Source organism: Chiloscyllium plagiosum, chromosome 1 (assembly GCF_004010195.1).
Source record: "Chiloscyllium plagiosum isolate BGI_BamShark_2017 chromosome 1, ASM401019v2, whole genome shotgun sequence".
In the NCBI taxonomy this organism is placed as follows: Eukaryota; Metazoa; Chordata; class Chondrichthyes; order Orectolobiformes; family Hemiscylliidae; genus Chiloscyllium; species Chiloscyllium plagiosum.
Genome location: NC_057710.1, coordinates 61,708,563 through 61,725,747, shown reverse-complemented (window position 1 = coordinate 61,725,747; position 17,185 = coordinate 61,708,563). Strand labels below are relative to the sequence as shown.

Here is a 17,185-nt window from a genome sequence, read left to right as displayed (position 1 = left end):
GCCCCCACCACTTCCCCTGGCAGCTCATTCCATACACCCACCACCCTCCCTCGCCCCGTGGCCCAACAGTTCAACTCCCCCCTCCCACTCTGCCGTGGACATGGAGGTCCTGGGCCTCCTTCACCGCCGCTCCCTCACCACCAGACGCCTGGAGGAAGAACGCCTCATCTTCCGCCTCGGAACACTTCAACCCCAGGGCATCAATGTGGACTTCAACAGTTTCCTCATTTCCCCTTCCTCCACCTCACCCCAGTTCCAAACTTCCAGCTCAGCACTGTCCCCATGACTTGTCCTACCTGCCTACCTTCTTTTCCACCTGTCCACTCCACCCTCCTCCCTGACTTATTACCTTCAAGCCCTCTCCCACTCACCTATTGTAAGCTATGCTACTTTCTCCCCACCCCAACCCTCCTCATGCTTAGCTCTCCACCCTTCAGGCTCTCTGCCTTTATTCCTGATGAAGGGCTTTTGCCCAAAACGTCGATTTTACTGCTCCTCAGATGCTGCCTGAACTGCTGTGCTCTTCCAGCACCACTAATCCAGAATCTGGTTTCCAGCATCTGCAGTCATTGTTTTTACCCTTATTCTTAATGTATATCCCTTAGTTCGAGATTCCTTCTGTTAAGCTTCCTCTTCTTAACTCTAACAAATAATGGCCTAGACTGCTTGGTTATTCTTGATAATTCAAAACCATCATCCCAGAAATAATCTTGTCAATCTGATTGAAAAAGTATCAAGCTTTTCTGAACTGCCTTCAATGCCAAGCTTTTTTTTCCAAAAACACAGGGACCAAAACTGTATAGAGCACTACAGATGTGGACTCACCAACAGTTGTAACAAGACTTCCCTGTTTTTAAAGTTCAACCCACTAGCAATTAAGGTCAAAATTCTACTTGCCTTCTTAATTACTTGCTGTAACTGCTATAATGTTTTTGTGTTTCATGTAAAGAAATATCCAGGATCCCCCTGTGGAGCCTCTCTCTGTGGAAATAATAACCTGTCTTTTGATTCTTCTGAGCAAAGTGTATGATTTCACATTTTCCCACATTAAACTCGCTTGCCAAAATTTTGGCAACTCTCACAACAGTTCTATATCCCTCGCAGATTCCTGATTTCCTCATCAGAATATGCTCACACGCCTACTATTGTATCATCAGCAAATGTAATAAATTACACACACTTCTCTCTTCCAAATCATAAATATAGATAGTAAATGATTGAAGCCCCGGGACTGAACCTTGTGACAATTCAGTAGCTATTGCTTTCTAGTCTGGAATTTCTTTTTAATTCACTCATGAGACATGGGCATCCATGGCTGGCCAGCATGTATAGCCTGTCCATGATTGGCCTTGATAAAGTGTCCTCTTGAACCACTGCAGTTCACGTGATCCACAATGTCCTTAGGGAAGGAATTCCAGGATTTTGAAGAAGCAACAGTGAAGGAGTGGTAATAGATTTCCAAATCAGGATAGGGAGTAGCTTCGGAGGTGAACTTGCATATGATGGTGTTCCCATGTATTTGGTGTCCTTATCCTTCAAGATGGAAATGAGGGTGGGTTTGAAAGGTGGCGTCAAAGGATCTTTAGTTAATTTCTGCAATGCATCTGGTAGATAGCAGCTGCTGAGCACAATTGATGGAGGCAGTGGATGTGATGCCAATCAAGCAGAATGGTGTCAAGCTTCTCGAGTGTTGTTGGTGCTGCACTCACCCATGCAGGTGAGGAGTATTCCATCACGCACCTGAGTTGCAGATGGTGAACAGGGTCTGGGGAGTCAGGAGGTGAGTTACTCACCACAATATCTTAGCTTCTGACCTGCTCTTGTAGCTACTGTGTTTATGTGGTGAGTCCACTTGAGTTTCTTGTCAATAGTAACCCCAGGATATTCATAGTGGGGGAAATTCAGTGATGGTTACACCATTCAATGTCAAGGGATGGTGGTTAGATTGTTTTTTATTGCAGAGGTTATTGTTTCAGTATCTGACGAGTGGCAAATGGCACAGAACATCATGCAAACATCAGCAAACATTCTGACTTCTGAATTTATGATGGAGGGAAGTTCATCGATGAAGCAGCTGAAGATGATTGGGCCCAGGACACTACCCTGAGGAAATCCTGCAGAAATATCCTGGAGATGAGATGAATGAACTACAAAACCATAACCATCTTGTGTTGCATCAGATATGACTCCAACTAGTGGAGAGTTTACCCTCTGATTCCAGTGTTACTGGGGCTCTTTGATGCCATACTTGGTCAAATGCAGCCTTGATGTCAAAGGCTGTCACTCTCACCTCACTTCTGGAATTTACCTCTTTTGTCCATGTTTGAACCAAGGATGTAATGAGTTGAGTGGTCCTGGCAGAACCTAAACTGGGTGTCACTGAGCAGGGTATTGCTGAACAGGAGCTGCTTGATAGCACTGTTGATGACACCGTCCATCACTTTATGGGATGGGATTATAATTGGCCAGGTTTGATTTGTCCTTTTATTTGTGTACAGAACATACCTGAGCAATTTTCTACATCATCTCGTAGATGCCAGTGTTGTAACTGTTGTTGAACAGTTTGGCTAAGGAAGCAACAATTCTGAAGTACAAGGCTTCAGTACTATTGCCGGAATGTTATCAGGGCCAATAGTTTTTGCATTATCCAGTATCTTTAACTGTTTCTTGATATGATGTAGATTGAATCAAGTTGACTGATGACTGGTATCTATAATGCAGGGGACCACTGGAGGAGGCAGAGATTGATCATCCACTTGGCACTGCTGACTGAAAATTGCTGTGAATGCTTCAGCCTTATCTTTTGCACTGATGACTTGGGCTATTCCATCATTGAGGATGGGGATATTTGTGGAGCCTCCTCCTCCAGTGAGTCGCTTAATTGTCCATCACCATCATAACTGGATGTGGCAGGACTGCAGATCTTAGATCTGATCCATTGGTTGTGGTAATTCTTAGCTCTAATACTTGCTGTGTGTTATATTTGGCATGCAAGTAGTCCTGTTTGGTAGCTTCACCAGACTGACACCTCATTTTTAGATATGCTTGGTGCTGCTCCTACCATGCCTTCCTGCACTCTCCATTGAACCAGGGCTGATCCTCTGGCTTGATGGTAAGGGTTAAGTGGAGAATATGATGGACCGTGAGGTTGCTGATTGTGCAATTCTGTATAATTCTGCTGCCATTGATGGTCCATAGTGCCTCATGGATGCCTAGTCTTGAGTTGCGAGATATATTTGAAGTTGTTCCAAATACCATAGAGATAGTACCACACAATACAATGGAGGGTATTCTCAATGTGAAGGCAGGACCTTGTTTTCACAAGGACTGTGCTTTATTGCCTATTCCCAGTTGCCTTTGAGAAGATGGCATTGAGCTGTGTGACAATGTTGCTCCTTTAATAAGATTATGTGAAAGACACAGACTCTGAAAAGTCTGGGATTCAGTGGCATCTCTCTTGGAATATCCACTTTACACCTGCTTCAAGCAACTAGCAAAGTTAGTGCTGGGCCACTTTCTTAAAATGTTTTGAGGGGGGTCTGGCCTGGTCCATAACAGCTACCTCTTAAACCACTGCAGGTCAGTTGCTGTAAGTAGACCCACAATGCTTTTAGGAAGGGAGTAATTACACTGACCCAGCAACACTGAATGACAGTATAATGTCAGAATGGTGAGTGGCTTGGAAATAAGCTTACAGGGGGTGGTGTTCTCATTTATCTGTTGCCCTTTTAGGCGGTAGTGTTTGTGGGTTTAGAAGGAGCCTTGGGGAATTTCTGCAGTACATCTTGTCGATAGTACACACTGCTTCGATGGTGGAGGGAGTGAACATTGTAGATGTAATGCCAAATGAGCAGGGTGTTTTGTCCTGATTGACACTAAGATACTTGGATGTTGATGGAGTTGCACTCAATCAGGCAAGTGGTGAGTCATAACTTGTACCTTGGAGATGGTGGACAGACTTAGGGAGTTACAAGAGTTCCTAGCTTCTGACCTGCATTTTCTTTTCACATATATGGCTTGTCCACTTCAGATTCTGATTAATGGTAAGCTAATGGATGTTGATGGAGCTCCAACAACCGTAACTATATTCCTTTGTGCTAGGTATGACACTAACCAGTGGAGAGTATTGTCCATGCCAAAACAGACTCTAGTTTTGCCATACTGAGAGTCAAATCAAACATAGGCAGGAAAGCAAATTTTAAGAAGAATTTAAAGTATCTGCAAAGGGAAATAGATAGGTTAAATGAGTAGCTAAAGTTAGGCAGATGGAGCACAACTGAAAGGTAGTATTGGAGAAATTAACGGTACTGAGGGTTAACAAATCCTGGGGACTCGATGACCTTCACCATAAGATGACGATTGAAATGGCTACGGAGATAGTGGTTTCGTAGTGATCATCTTTCAAAATTCTATTAATTCTGCAGTGGTCCCTGCAAATTTGAAGGTTACATATGTAATCCCACTGTTTAATAAAGGAAGGGAGAGAAAACAGGGAATTACCTTTTCGCTAGTCAGTAATTGGAAAAGTACTAGAATTTATTATAAAGATTAAATTAGATTCCCTACAGTATGGAAACAGGAACTGCACATCTTTGGACTATGGGAGGAAACCGGAGCACCCGGAGGAAGTCCACGCAGACACAGGGAGAATGTGCAAACTCCATACAGACAGTCACCCGAGGCTGGAATTGAACCTGGGGCCTTGGTGCTGTGAGGCACCAGTGCTAACCACTGAGCCACCGTGCCGCCCTAAGCCACTCTGCCGCCCTATAATCATAAAGATTATGATTACTGGATATTTACAAAATAACTGTTTGATTGGGCAGAGTAAACATGGATTTATGGAGGGTAAATCATGTTTGATAAACCTCTTTGCTATTCCTCCATGTTTGGTATCATTGGTCTAGTTTGCAAGTCTACTCTGTATTCAAGACTCATTTATATTTAGCACAAAAAGCAGTGATCCTAGAACTGTTCCGAGGGAACAACACTTCAGACTGTCAAAAAAGGTTTTCTGTCCTTCAGTCTGTTTCCATTTTGACACTGACTCATGTATTTGATTAGTCTCGATGGTATTAATTAGCCCTTTATACGGTCATAATGAAGATGCTTTTTTTAAAATTCATTCAGGCAATATCCACCTTATTTCTGTCATAACTTCCCTTTTACTTCATCAAAACATTCAATGAAGTTAGTGAAGCACAATCTTTTTACATATCCATGCTGACTATGCTCAGCTTACTCAAGTACTCGAAGTGTCTCTTTATTTCTTCCTGATTGTTTTAAAATCTTACCCATGACTGTTTAGTTAAATTAAGTGGCCTGCAGCTGCAGTTTCATGATTTCTCAAATAAGGTGTCACATTTGCCACGATCCAATAGTTTGGCACTTTCTGTATACTTAGAGAAGATACTTCTGCTTACCCCAGCAATCTGCAATGCATACCACAAGGGTGCCAACAAGGGTGGTGCTTTTGATGCCTGGCATACTGACCTTTACAGTACAGCCTAACTCCCAGGGAACATGACCCTGGGAGTTGTGGGCGGCACGGTGGTACAGTGGTTAGCACTGCTGCCTCACAGCACCAAAGACCTGGGTTCAATTCCCGTCTCAGGTGACTGCCTGTGTGGAGTTTGCACGTTCTCCCTGTGTCTGCGTGAGTTTCCTCCGGGTGCTCCGGTTTCCTCCCACAGTCCAAAGATGTGCAGCTCAGGTAAATTGGCCATGCTAACTTGCCCGTAGTGTTAGGTAAGGGGTAAATGCAGGGGAATGGGTGGGTTGCGCTTCGGCGGGTCGGTGTGGATTTATTGGGCGGAAGGGCCTGTTTCCACACTGTAAGTAGTCTAATCTAATCTAATCAGTCTTGTCCATCCCTGAGCCATGATTCTGTAATTGCTGTGATGACCCCGTCAGGGAACACAAGGCCACTGTGTTCACAATGGTTACTAATTACATTTCATCTGGTGATCTCACCTCCCACTGCCTCCAAGCTCATAGTCTCCCAACCTGCACAGTCCACTTCTTCCAAACAGGACTGCCTGGGTGGATCCATTGTTTCTGCCTGTTCCTGCCCCATAGAATTTGATTTTTTTCTTCCCTTGTCCAGTCCCTTCCCACTTCGATCTGCGAATCTTCTAATACTTTCCAATATTTTCAGAATTTCCAGTTCCCAGGCACCAGCTGCCTTCTCTTCATCCTTCACATGTCCATCCTCCATCAGGATGGTCTTCGGGTTCTCTGCTACTTCCTGGAAAAAGGCCTGAACTGTCCCCATCTACCACCATGCTCTCCTATCCACGGACGAGCTCATTCTGACTCTGAACAGCTTCTCTTTTAACTCATCATATTTTCTTCAAGTCAGTGTGGTCATGGATACCTGCATTAATCCCAGTTATGCCAGTCTCTTTGTGGGGTACATGGAACACTCCTCCTTCTAGCCCACGCACAACTCTCTCTCTCCGGCATATCAATAATATCATTGGTGCTGCTTCCTTCTCTCGCTCAGATTAGAAACGTTTATCTATTTCACTTCCAATTTCAACCCCATTGTCACTTTCACTGGTCTATTTCTGACTCCGCACTTCCCTTTGTCGACATCTATTTGCATTTCAGGGGATAGGTTGGCCACTAATATCCACTACAAACCTATTGACTCTCACAGTTACCTTGACTATATATCCTCACACCCTGTTTCCTGTAAAGACTCTGATGATGTTAACTTCGACAATGGGGTCTCCGAGATGTACACCTTCTTCGTCACACAAGGATTCCTCATCACCATGGTAAACAGGATCCTTAGCTGGTTTGAACCCATTTCCAGCACTTCAGCCCTCACACCCTCTCTTCATTCCCACAAACATGATAGAATCCCCTTGTCCTCACCTAGCATCTCACCTGCATCCACATCCATAGGATCAGCGACTGCCATTCCTGCCACATTTGGCAGGATGCCACCACCAGGCACATATTCCCCTCCAATAAATTGTCAGCCTTCCTCAGGGGCACTCCAGTGAACACTTCCTTCACTCTCAACACGGCTCCACAGCCCCATGGCACCTTTCCTTACAACTGCAGAAGATGTAACACCTGACCATTTATTTCCTTCCTTCTCACTATCCAACGTCCTAAATACATTTTTCAGGTGAAGCAGCACCTTACCTGACTTCACTCAATCTAGTCTGTTACATTACCTGCTCACGATATGATTTGCTTTATATTGGGGAAAGTGCGGACTGTGTGACTGCTTTGCAGAATACCTACGTTCTGTCCTCAAAAAAGATTCTGAGCTTCCAGTTACCTGCCACTTCAACACATCACCGTGTTCCCTGGCCAACATCTCTGCCTCAGGTTTGCTACAGTGTTCCAGCAAAGTTCAGCGCAAGCTGGAAGAACAGCACCACATTTTCCACTTGGGGACTCTGTAGCCTCTGGACTGAAAAATTCAATTTTAGGGCTTGAGCACTTTCTCCCATGTCCTTACCCTAACCCCCATAGACCAGGCTTTGTCATCACATTGGCTGCTACCACATACAACCCATTGTCAGATAATAATCCCCATTCTGGATTAGTGTTGCTGGAAGAGCACAGCAGTTCAGGCAGCATCCAAGAAGCAGCAAAATTGACGTTTCGCTGCTCCTTGGATGCTGCCTGAACTGCTGCTCTTCCAGCACCACTAATCCAGAATCTGGTTTCCAGCATCTACAGTCATTGTTTTTACCTCCTTAATAATCGACATTCACAACTCTTCATTCTCCCAGGCTGACCTTTACATATTCCTTTGCCCTCCCAACTGTTTCTCTTTCTCTCTCTGGGCTCTAGTTCCAACAATTGCTTACTCCTTACCCCTCCCCCACCCTACTTTCTGCATAAATACCAACCTTTCCAAACTACCATCATTTCCAAAGAAGAGATACTGGATTCGAAGTGATAACGCATTTCTCTCCACAGGTGCTGCCAGGCCTGCTGAATTTTTCCACAATTTCTGCTATTGTTTCTGATTTCTAGCATCTGCAGTACTTTTGTTTTTTGCAATGCATATTATTTGGACAAGGTGACCTACATCCATATTTTTCACCATATCTATTGCTTCTTCCTCATCTCAGTTCAAAAGGGTCATCCCTTCACTCTGAAGTTGTGCCCTCAGATCCTAGTCTCTCTTACTAATGGAAAAACCTTTCCACCTCCACTCTATCCAAGTGTCTCAGTATTCTGTGAGTTCGATAGATCACCCTTCACCATTATTGTACAGACTCAGATTCCTTAACTGTTGTTCAAATGACAAGCCTTTCATCCTCTGGATCATTTTTGTAATCCTCCTCTGAGCCCCCTCCAATGTCAGCACATCCTCTCTTAGCTATGGAACCCAAAACTGCTCACAAAACTGCTGAGATTGTATATGTCTGCTCTTATATTCTAGCCCTCTTGAAATGAATGCCAACATTACATTTGCCTTCCTAACTGCCAATTGAACCTTAAGAGAATCTTTAACTAGGACTCCCAGGTCCATTTGTGCTTCAGAATTTTGAAGTTTTTGCCCATTTAGAAAATAGACTCTGCCTCTAACCTACTTACCAGAGTACATAACCTCATATATTCCACATTGTATTCTATTTGACACTTCTTTGTCCATTTGTTTAGACTGTCCAAGTCCTTCAGCAGTCTCCCCACTCCTTCAACAATACCTGTCCCTCCACCTATCAATGTGTCATCTGCAAACTTAACAGCAGTGTCCCTAGTTCCTCCACACTGATTGTTAATGCATAATGTGAATTGTTGTGGTCTCAACACTGACACTTTCGGAACTCCATTAATCACTGGCTGTCATCCTGAAAAAGACTCCTTTATCCATATTCTCTGTCTTCTGCCAAACAGCCAATCATCTATCTCAGTTGGTAACTTGTCCCTAACACCATGGAGTGTGGTGCTGCATACCTATGAAGGCTTTATGCTCGAAACATTTATTCTCCTTCTCCTTGGATGCTGCCTGACCTGATGTGCTTTTCCAGCACCACACTCTCGTCTCTGATTTCCAGCACCTGCAGTCCTCACTTTCTCCTAACACCACGGAGTCTTATCTTATTTAGCAGCCTCCTGTAATAACACCTTGTGAAAGACCTTTTGGAAATCTGAATAGATCACAACTACTGGATTTCTTTTCTCTAACTTGCTCATTACCTTCTTAAAGAATTCTAGCAGTTTTGTCAGGCTTGTCCACACCTTGTCGAAGCCCTATTTTAACATGCACTTCCAAATACTGAAATCGCATCCTTAATAACAGACTCTCAAATCTTAACAACAACTGAGGTCAGGCTCTCGAGCCGACAGTTTCCTGTCTTCTATCTCCCTTCCATCTAAAAGTGGTGTTATATTATCCATTTTGTAGTCAGCCAGCACCCTTCCTGACTCCAGTGACTCTTGAAAGATCATCAATAACGCTTCTGATCCAGGTAATTTATCCACCTTCAGACCTATCAGCTTCCCCAGCACCTTCTCCTTAGTGACAGCCATAAACGTACCTCTTTTCCCTGGTTCTCTTGCAGTTCACGTGTGCTGCACACATCTTCCACTGATGCAAAGTACCTATTTAGTTCCTCCGTCATTTTTTTGGTCATTTCTACTTCTCCAACAACTGGTTGCTCTTGCCTTTCTCTTACCTTTTACAGATCCAAATAAAACTCTGACCATCACCTTTTATATGACGAGCCAACTTAATCCCATATTTCATCTTCTTCTGCCCTTATTGTATTTTTCAGTTGTCCGCTGCTGGTTATTTTAAGTCCTTCCAAGCCTCTGACTACCCACTAATCTTCACTGTGTTGCCCCTGCCTTTCTTCATCAGACATGTTTCCCTCATCCTCCCTTTAGTATGTTCAAAGTTTGTGCGAAGATTTGTAGCTCGGGTGCTCGTTGTTGTGGTTCTGTTCGCCGAGCTGGAAGTTTTTGTTGCAAACATTTCGTCCCCTGGCTAGGCGACATCATCAGTGCTTGGGAGCATCCTGCGAAGCGCTTCTTTGATGTTTCCTCCGGTGTTTATAGTGGTCCCTTTAGTATGCTTCTTCTTCTTCCTTGGAATAAATTTCTACTGGGTCTCCCAAATTAGCCTCCACAACTCCTGACATTGATGCTCAACAATCTTTCCTTCTAGGTTCCCCTTACAATCAACTGTGGCAAGCTCCTCCCTTGTGACTTTGAAGTTACCTCACTCATTCTAATGCCATTTCATCTGATTCCAGCTTCTCCCCCTCAAACTGCACAGTGAAAATTCTAGAGCATTGAGTAAAGGAGTTGGGAGGTCATGTTGTGAATGTACAGGACATTGGCTAGGCCACTTTTGGAATAGTGTGTGCAATTCTAATCTCTCTCCTATAGGAAGGATGTTGTGAAACTTGAAACGGTTCAGAAAAGATTTACAAGGATGTTGTTGGGGTTGGAGGGTTTGAGCAATAAGGAGAGGCGAAACAGGCTAGGCTGTTTTCCTTGAAGTGTTGGAGTCTGAGGGGTGACCTTATAGAGGTTTATAAAATCATGAGGGGCATGGATAGGATAAATACACAAGGTCTTTTCACTGAGGTGGGGGAGTCCAGACCCAGTGGGCATAGATTTAGGGTTACAGGGGAAAGATATAAAAGGGAACGAAGGGGCAACCTTTTAATGCAAAGGGTGGTGTGTGTATAGAATGTTCTGCCAGAGGAAGTGGTGGAGACTGGTACAATTACTGCATTTAAAAATCATCTAGAGGGACCAAGTGCTAGCAAATGGGACTAGATTAGGTTGGGATACCTGGTCGATACGGACGAGTTGGACCAAAGGGTCTGTTTCCGTGCTGCACACCTCTATGACTCTATGATGTGGTCACTGTTTCCTTCACCTTAAACTCCAGAATAGAGTCTGCCTCATTACACGTCACAAAATACTGAATTACCTGTTCCACAAGCTGCTCAAAAAAAGCAACAAACATTCCATACATTATTCTTCTTGGATTCAACTACCAACCTGATTTTCCCAGTCCACTTGTACATTGAAGTTCGCATGATTATAGTGCCTTTCATGCTTTTTCTATCTCCTGATTTATTTTCTTCCCCACATCCCAACTACTGCTGTACACAACTCCCCATCAGAGTTTTTTTTCCTTTCTCAACTTTACCCACACAGGTTCTATGCCTCTGACTCCATTTCACTTCTTGTTATCGATTTCATTTCTTTTCTTTTCACAAGGCAACCCTGCCTCCACTGCTTGTCCCTTTGGTGGGGCACATATCCTTGGATATTTCGTTCCCAGGAGAAACTGAGGACTGCAGATACTGGAGATCAGTCAAAAAGTGCAGTGCTGGAAAAGCACAGCCAGTCAGGCAGCATCCTAGGTACAGGAGAGCTGACATTTTGAGCATGAGCTTTACATCAGGAATTGGGAAGCAGAGGATGGTGGGGGGGGGCAAGGTGGGAAGGGAGAACGACAAGTAGGACAGTTCAAGAGGACGATGCCGAGTTAGAGGGTCGAATCTGGGATAAGTTGGCGTGAGGAGAAATGAGTAAACTGGTGAAATCAACATAGGACTCTCCAACCTCACGGGATCAAAGGCAAAAGATGAGGCATTCTTCCTCCAGGCATCGGGGACAAGAGTTTGGTGATGGAGGAGGCCAAGAACACGCATGTCCTTGTCAGAGTGGGAGGGGGAGTTTGAAGTAGTCAGCCATAGGACGGTGGGATTGATTGGTGCACGTGTCCAAGAGATGTTCCCTCAAACGTTCACAGAGCAGGAGGGTTGATTGGTGCGTGTCCCCCAGACACATGCACCAATCAACCCCAATGCCCTGTGGTCGAATATTTCAACTCACCCTCCGACGCTGCCAAGGACATGTCTGGAGGAAGCATGCCTCATCCTCCGCCTTGGGACTCTCCAACACACGGGATCAATGTTGATTTCACCAGTTTACTCATTTCCCCTCCCCCCAACTTATCCCAGATCCGACCCTCTAACTTGGCACCGCCCTCTTAAACTGTTCTTACCTGTCTATCTCCCATCGCACCTATCCGCTCCACCCTCCTCTCCGACCTATCACCATTACCCCTCACCTTCATCTACCTATCACATTTCCAGCTACCTCCCCATGAGCCCCACCCCCATCCCATTTATCTCTCAGCCCCGTTGGGTCCCCCAGCCCCGCATCCCTGATGAAGAGCTCATGCTGAAACTAGACTCCCCTGTTCCTCAGATGCTGCCTGACTGGCTGTGATTTTCCAGCACCAAACGTTTGACATATTTCGTTCCCAGCCCGGATTCCCTTGCAACCACTTCTCTGTGACACCCGCAACATCGTACCTTCCAATTTTAATCTGCACTACAAGCTCATTTAACTTGTTACATATACTGTGCGCATTTAAGTATGACATCCTCAGTCCTGCAGAGAAAATGAGGACAGCAGATGCTGAAGATCAGAGTCGAGAGTGTGGTGTTGGAAAAGCACAGCCAGTCAGGCAGCATCCGAGAAGCAGGATAATCAACGTTTTGGGCATAAGCCCTTCATCAGGAATGTGGCTTGTGGGTCGGAGTTGAGAGATAAATGGGAGGGGTGTGGGGTGGGGTTGGGGAGTGGTCGCTAGGAAAGCAATAGGTGGATGAAGATGAGGGAGAAGGTGATAGGTCAAAGCGGGTAGTGATGGATTGGTCCGGAGGGCGGTGCTGAGACTTGGGACTGGGATAATGCTGGGGGAGGGGAAATGAGGAACCTGCCGAAATACACATTTATCCTGTGTGGTTGCAGCGTCCCAAGGTGGAATTAAGGCCCTCCTCCTCCAGGATTTAGGTGATAATGGTTTGGCGATGGAGCAGGCCCAGGACCTGCAAGTCCTTGATGGATTAGGAGGGGGAGTTGAAGTGTTCAGCCATGGAGCGATGGGGTTGGTGGGTGCGGGTGCCCCAGAGATGTTCTCTGAAACGATCCGCAAGAAGGCGTCCTGTCTCACTGATGTAGAAGAGACCTTACCGGGTGCAATGGATACAGTAGATATACTGATAGGGGTGGGGAGGAAAATATATCTCTGGTGGTGGGGTCCATTTGGAGGTGGCGGAACTGGCAGAGGATGATGTGTTGTATGTGGAAGTTGGTGGGATGGAAGGTGAGAATCAGGGGGGGGTTCTGTCCTTGTTGCGCTGGGAGGGATGGAGTTCAAGGGCGGTGGTCCATGAAGTGGAGGAGATATGCTGGAGGGCATCGTCAACCACATGAGAAGGGAAGTTGCTATCGTGGAAGGAGGAAGCCATCTGGGACTTTCTGAGGTGGAACTGGTCATCCTGGGAACAGGTGCGGCGGAGGCACAGGAGTTGGGAATAAGGGATGGCATTTGTACAGGAGAGAGGGTGGAAGGAGGTATAGTCTAGGTAGGTGTCAGTCCTCAGTCCTGCGTTGACTACTCCCCTTATCTGCTGTGCTTCATGTTAAATTTCTGACCATTTCTGTACTCACTGTCCTATTACTTGTTCTAGAAACTGCTATAATTTCTGCTGAGCTCTCCTCCCCTCTTTAATGTGTTACATAATTTTGCATGCAACTGAATGTCCTCCCCACTTAAGGCAGGTGGAGTGCGCCCCATCAGAACAGTACCTCCTTCTCCAGTACTGGTGCCAATGTCCAATGAATTCAAACCCATTTCTCCCACATCAATCTTTGAGTAACAAGCTTATCTCTGTAATCTTGTTGACCTGTGCTAATGTGCTCATGGCTCAGGTCGTAATCCAAATATTATTACCTTTTTGGTATCCTTCCTCATTTAGCCCCCAGCTGCACATATTCCCTCAGCAAACTTCTTCCCACTTTCTACTTACATTGTTGTACCTTTTACTCCAAGTTCCTCTGCAGTCCAGTTAAGATATCCTGAATGTGTGCACACGCAAGTCAACACAGTACTCTCAATCCTGACCACACTGAAGAGTGTCTCTTTCCCTGCACTGTCTGTACTGTCCATAATTACAACTACATTTTACTTTGCTCGCCCATCTTGAATGGCTTCCTATACCACAGTGCTAAGGTCAGTTTGCTCATCCTCCATTTAGGCTCCAATCTCATCCACACAGGGAGCAAGAATCTCAAAACTGTTTGATAAGCTCAAGGCTGAGGCTCTTTTGGCACTTCTGCCTGGATCCCTTGACTTATTGTAGTCACACCCTCCTGTCCCGACCACTGATCAATTTTGACTGCTGGTGACTTAACCTGAGGGTCACCACACCTCAGGCAACGGGAGAGGTTGAGAAACAGAATCAACCTCAGCTGGTGTGGAAATTGAACTCATGCTGTTCACATCATTTGGCATCGCAAACCAGACATCCAGCCAAGTGAAGACTGTTGAATACTGAACATAATATATCTTGAACGAGCTGTATGAGACTGAGTCAGTCATCCATCCAGGATGTGATCAGGATGGAAGAAGTGATGACCTTGCTAAGGGCATGGAAATCCGAGGTGAGGGATAGGTTCAGAATATTAAGTCACAATGGTGTTCTATGGAGTCAGAGATTTACAGCACAGAAACAGACCCTTCGGTCCAACCTGTCCATGCTGACCAGATATCACAACCTAAACTAGTCCCACCTGCCAGCACACGGCCAATATCCCTCCAAACCTTTCCTATTCATAAACCCATCCAAATGCCTCTTAAATGTTGCAATTGTACCAGCCTCCACCATTTCCTCTGGAAACTCATTCCATACACATACCACCCTCTGCGTGAAAAAGTTGCCCCTTAAGTCTCTTTTATATATTTCCCCTCTCACCCTAAACCTATGCCCTCTAGTTCTGGACTCCCCGACCCCAGGGAAAAGACTTTGCCTATTTACTCTATCCATGCCCCTCATAATTTTGTAAACCTCTATAAGGTCACCCCTCAGCCTCTGACGCTCCAGGGAAAACAGCCCCAGCCTTTTTTAGCCTCTCCCTGCTCAAGTCCTCCAACCCTGGCAACATCCTTGAAAGGGTTCAGAAAAGATTTACAAGTTTCACAATATCTTTCCATAGGAAGGAGACCAGAATTGCATGCATTATTCCAACAGTGGTCTAACAAATGTCCTGTACAGCTGCAACATGACCTCCGATCTCCTGTACTCAATATTCCGACTGATAAAGGGAAGCATACCAAACGCCTTCTTCACTATCCTATCGACCTGCGACTCCACTATCAAGGAGCTATGAACCTGCACTCCAAGGTCTCTTTGTTCAGCAACACACCCTAGGACCTTACCATTAAGTGTTTAAATCCTGCTAAGACTTACTTTCCCAAAATGCAGCACTTTGCATTTATCTAAACTAAACTCCATCTGCCACTTCTCAGCCATCTGACCAAGATCCTGTTGTAATCTGAGGTAACCCTCTTCGCTGTCCACTACACCTCCAATTTTGGTGTCATCTGCAAACTTACTAACTGTAACTCTTCTGCTCACATCCAAATCATTTAAATAAATGACGAAAAGTAGTGGGCCCAGCACCGATCCCTATGGCACTCCACTGGTCATCGGCTTCCAGTCTGAAAAACAACCCTCCACCACCACTCTCTGTCTTCTACCTTTGAGCCAGTCCTGATTCCAAATGGCTAGCTCTCCTTGTATTCCATGACATCTAACCTCGTTAACCAGTCTCCCATGGGGAACCTAGCCAAACACCTTACTCAAGTCCATATCGATCACATCTACCGCTCTGCCCTCATTAATTCTCTTTGTTACTTCTTCAAAAAATTCATCACGTTTGTTAGAAATGATTTCCCATGCACAAAGCCATGTTGACTATCCGTAATCAGTCCTTGCCTTTTCAAATACATGTACATCCTGTCCCTCTGGATTCCCTCCAACAACTTGCCCACCACCGATGTCAGGCTCACTGGTCTATATTTCCCTGGCTTGTCCTTACCACCCTTCTTAAACAGTGGCACCAAGTTAGCCAAACTCCAGTCTTCCGGCCCCTCACCTGTGACTAATGATGATACAAATATCTCAGCAAGAGGCCCAGCAATCACTCCCTAACTTCCCACAGAGTATCAAGTATGGAAGTATGCTTAGGGGCTAAGGTTTGCTCTTTTGAGTATTCAATATGATTTGGGACCTGAGGAAATTATTGCAGTTTGAATACGTTTAAACAATAATAAAAGAAAATGTTTTTATCACTTAAGTAGAATAATTAGCAAATGCTAAACTGCATGTTATACACAAGTGAAGATACAAAATAAATATCACAAACTGGACTATGTACCTCATTCCTTTTTTGTCACGATAATCTAATTCAGAGCTGTGAACTGAATCAGTATACGAGTCCCGTGAACCTTCTTGGAGCTGTGGCCGTGATGTAACTGGAAACTGATGTACAGATGCATTGGGTTGGGAAGTGGTATGGTAGGGTGGTGGAATGCTGTTACTGGTCTCGCTACGATAATCACTATCTCTATCATCAACAGCACTATCAGGATCTTCAAATGCTGAAATAAAAAACAAAAGAAAACATTCACATCGATAATCTATGACATGTTCAGTTAGATAGGGGTGCAATCGTTCAGGTTTTACTTAAAAATAAACTATTTTGTCTACTTTAGAAGGCAAGTCAAATCAACAGACAACATGAAAATATCCTTAGACCAAAGCACCATTTTCAGCCTACAGGATTTTTAAAGCAATATTAAACTAAATGAAGAAACCTGTTTTAAACTAAATATTCTATACTCTGCACATCAAAACAAAGAGGTAAAACATTTTAATTTTCACTTACAGTCAGTTGTTTAATTACACAGAAATCAGGTATTTCATCTAAATTTCAAATTACAACTCTTTCTGATGCTATGATGTGCAGATATCAAAGCAAAACTGTAGCTTTGAGAGGGTTCATGCATGCTCTATTTGATAAAATTCATGCATACATTATTTTTCTTGTCATTCTTCAAATACAATAAAAGGAAAACAAACATATAATGATTGCACATCGCACGTGGCAGAGAAGGAAAGCAAGCTATGCTGATAGCAACTACATGAGGAAAAAATGTAATCATACAATGAGGGATGTATGTATCCCCTATTTGCATGAATACTCCAGTTCTCTCCAGTTGGAGCATGCTAATGTAGAAGTCAAGGTACTTGTGAGCAATAAATCATTACATACTTTGCTGCTCTCCCCATCCGAAATAACTCCAATTGCCTGGTGGATGCAAATGTTG

At 44.6% G+C, this 17,185-nt stretch overlaps 1 protein-coding gene across 8 annotated transcripts in view; it reads right to left on the bottom strand.

Moving 5' to 3' along the window:
- LOC122548946 (protein unc-13 homolog B-like) overlaps positions 1 to 17,185 on the bottom strand; it is a 643,343-nt gene that overhangs the window by 238,091 nt on the left and 388,067 nt on the right. For 7 of the 8 annotated variants that reach the window (XM_043687965.1, XM_043687956.1, XM_043687983.1 and 4 more), the window contains 2 exons: positions 17,131 to 17,166; positions 16,234 to 16,456 (listed from right to left, as the gene is read on the bottom strand). In XM_043687965.1, the coding sequence (XP_043543900.1) occupies positions 16,234 to 16,456; positions 17,131 to 17,166 (259 nt within the window). The remainder of the gene's footprint in view (positions 1 to 16,233; positions 16,457 to 17,130; positions 17,167 to 17,185) is intronic. The other variant, XM_043687994.1, reaches the window with a different exon arrangement.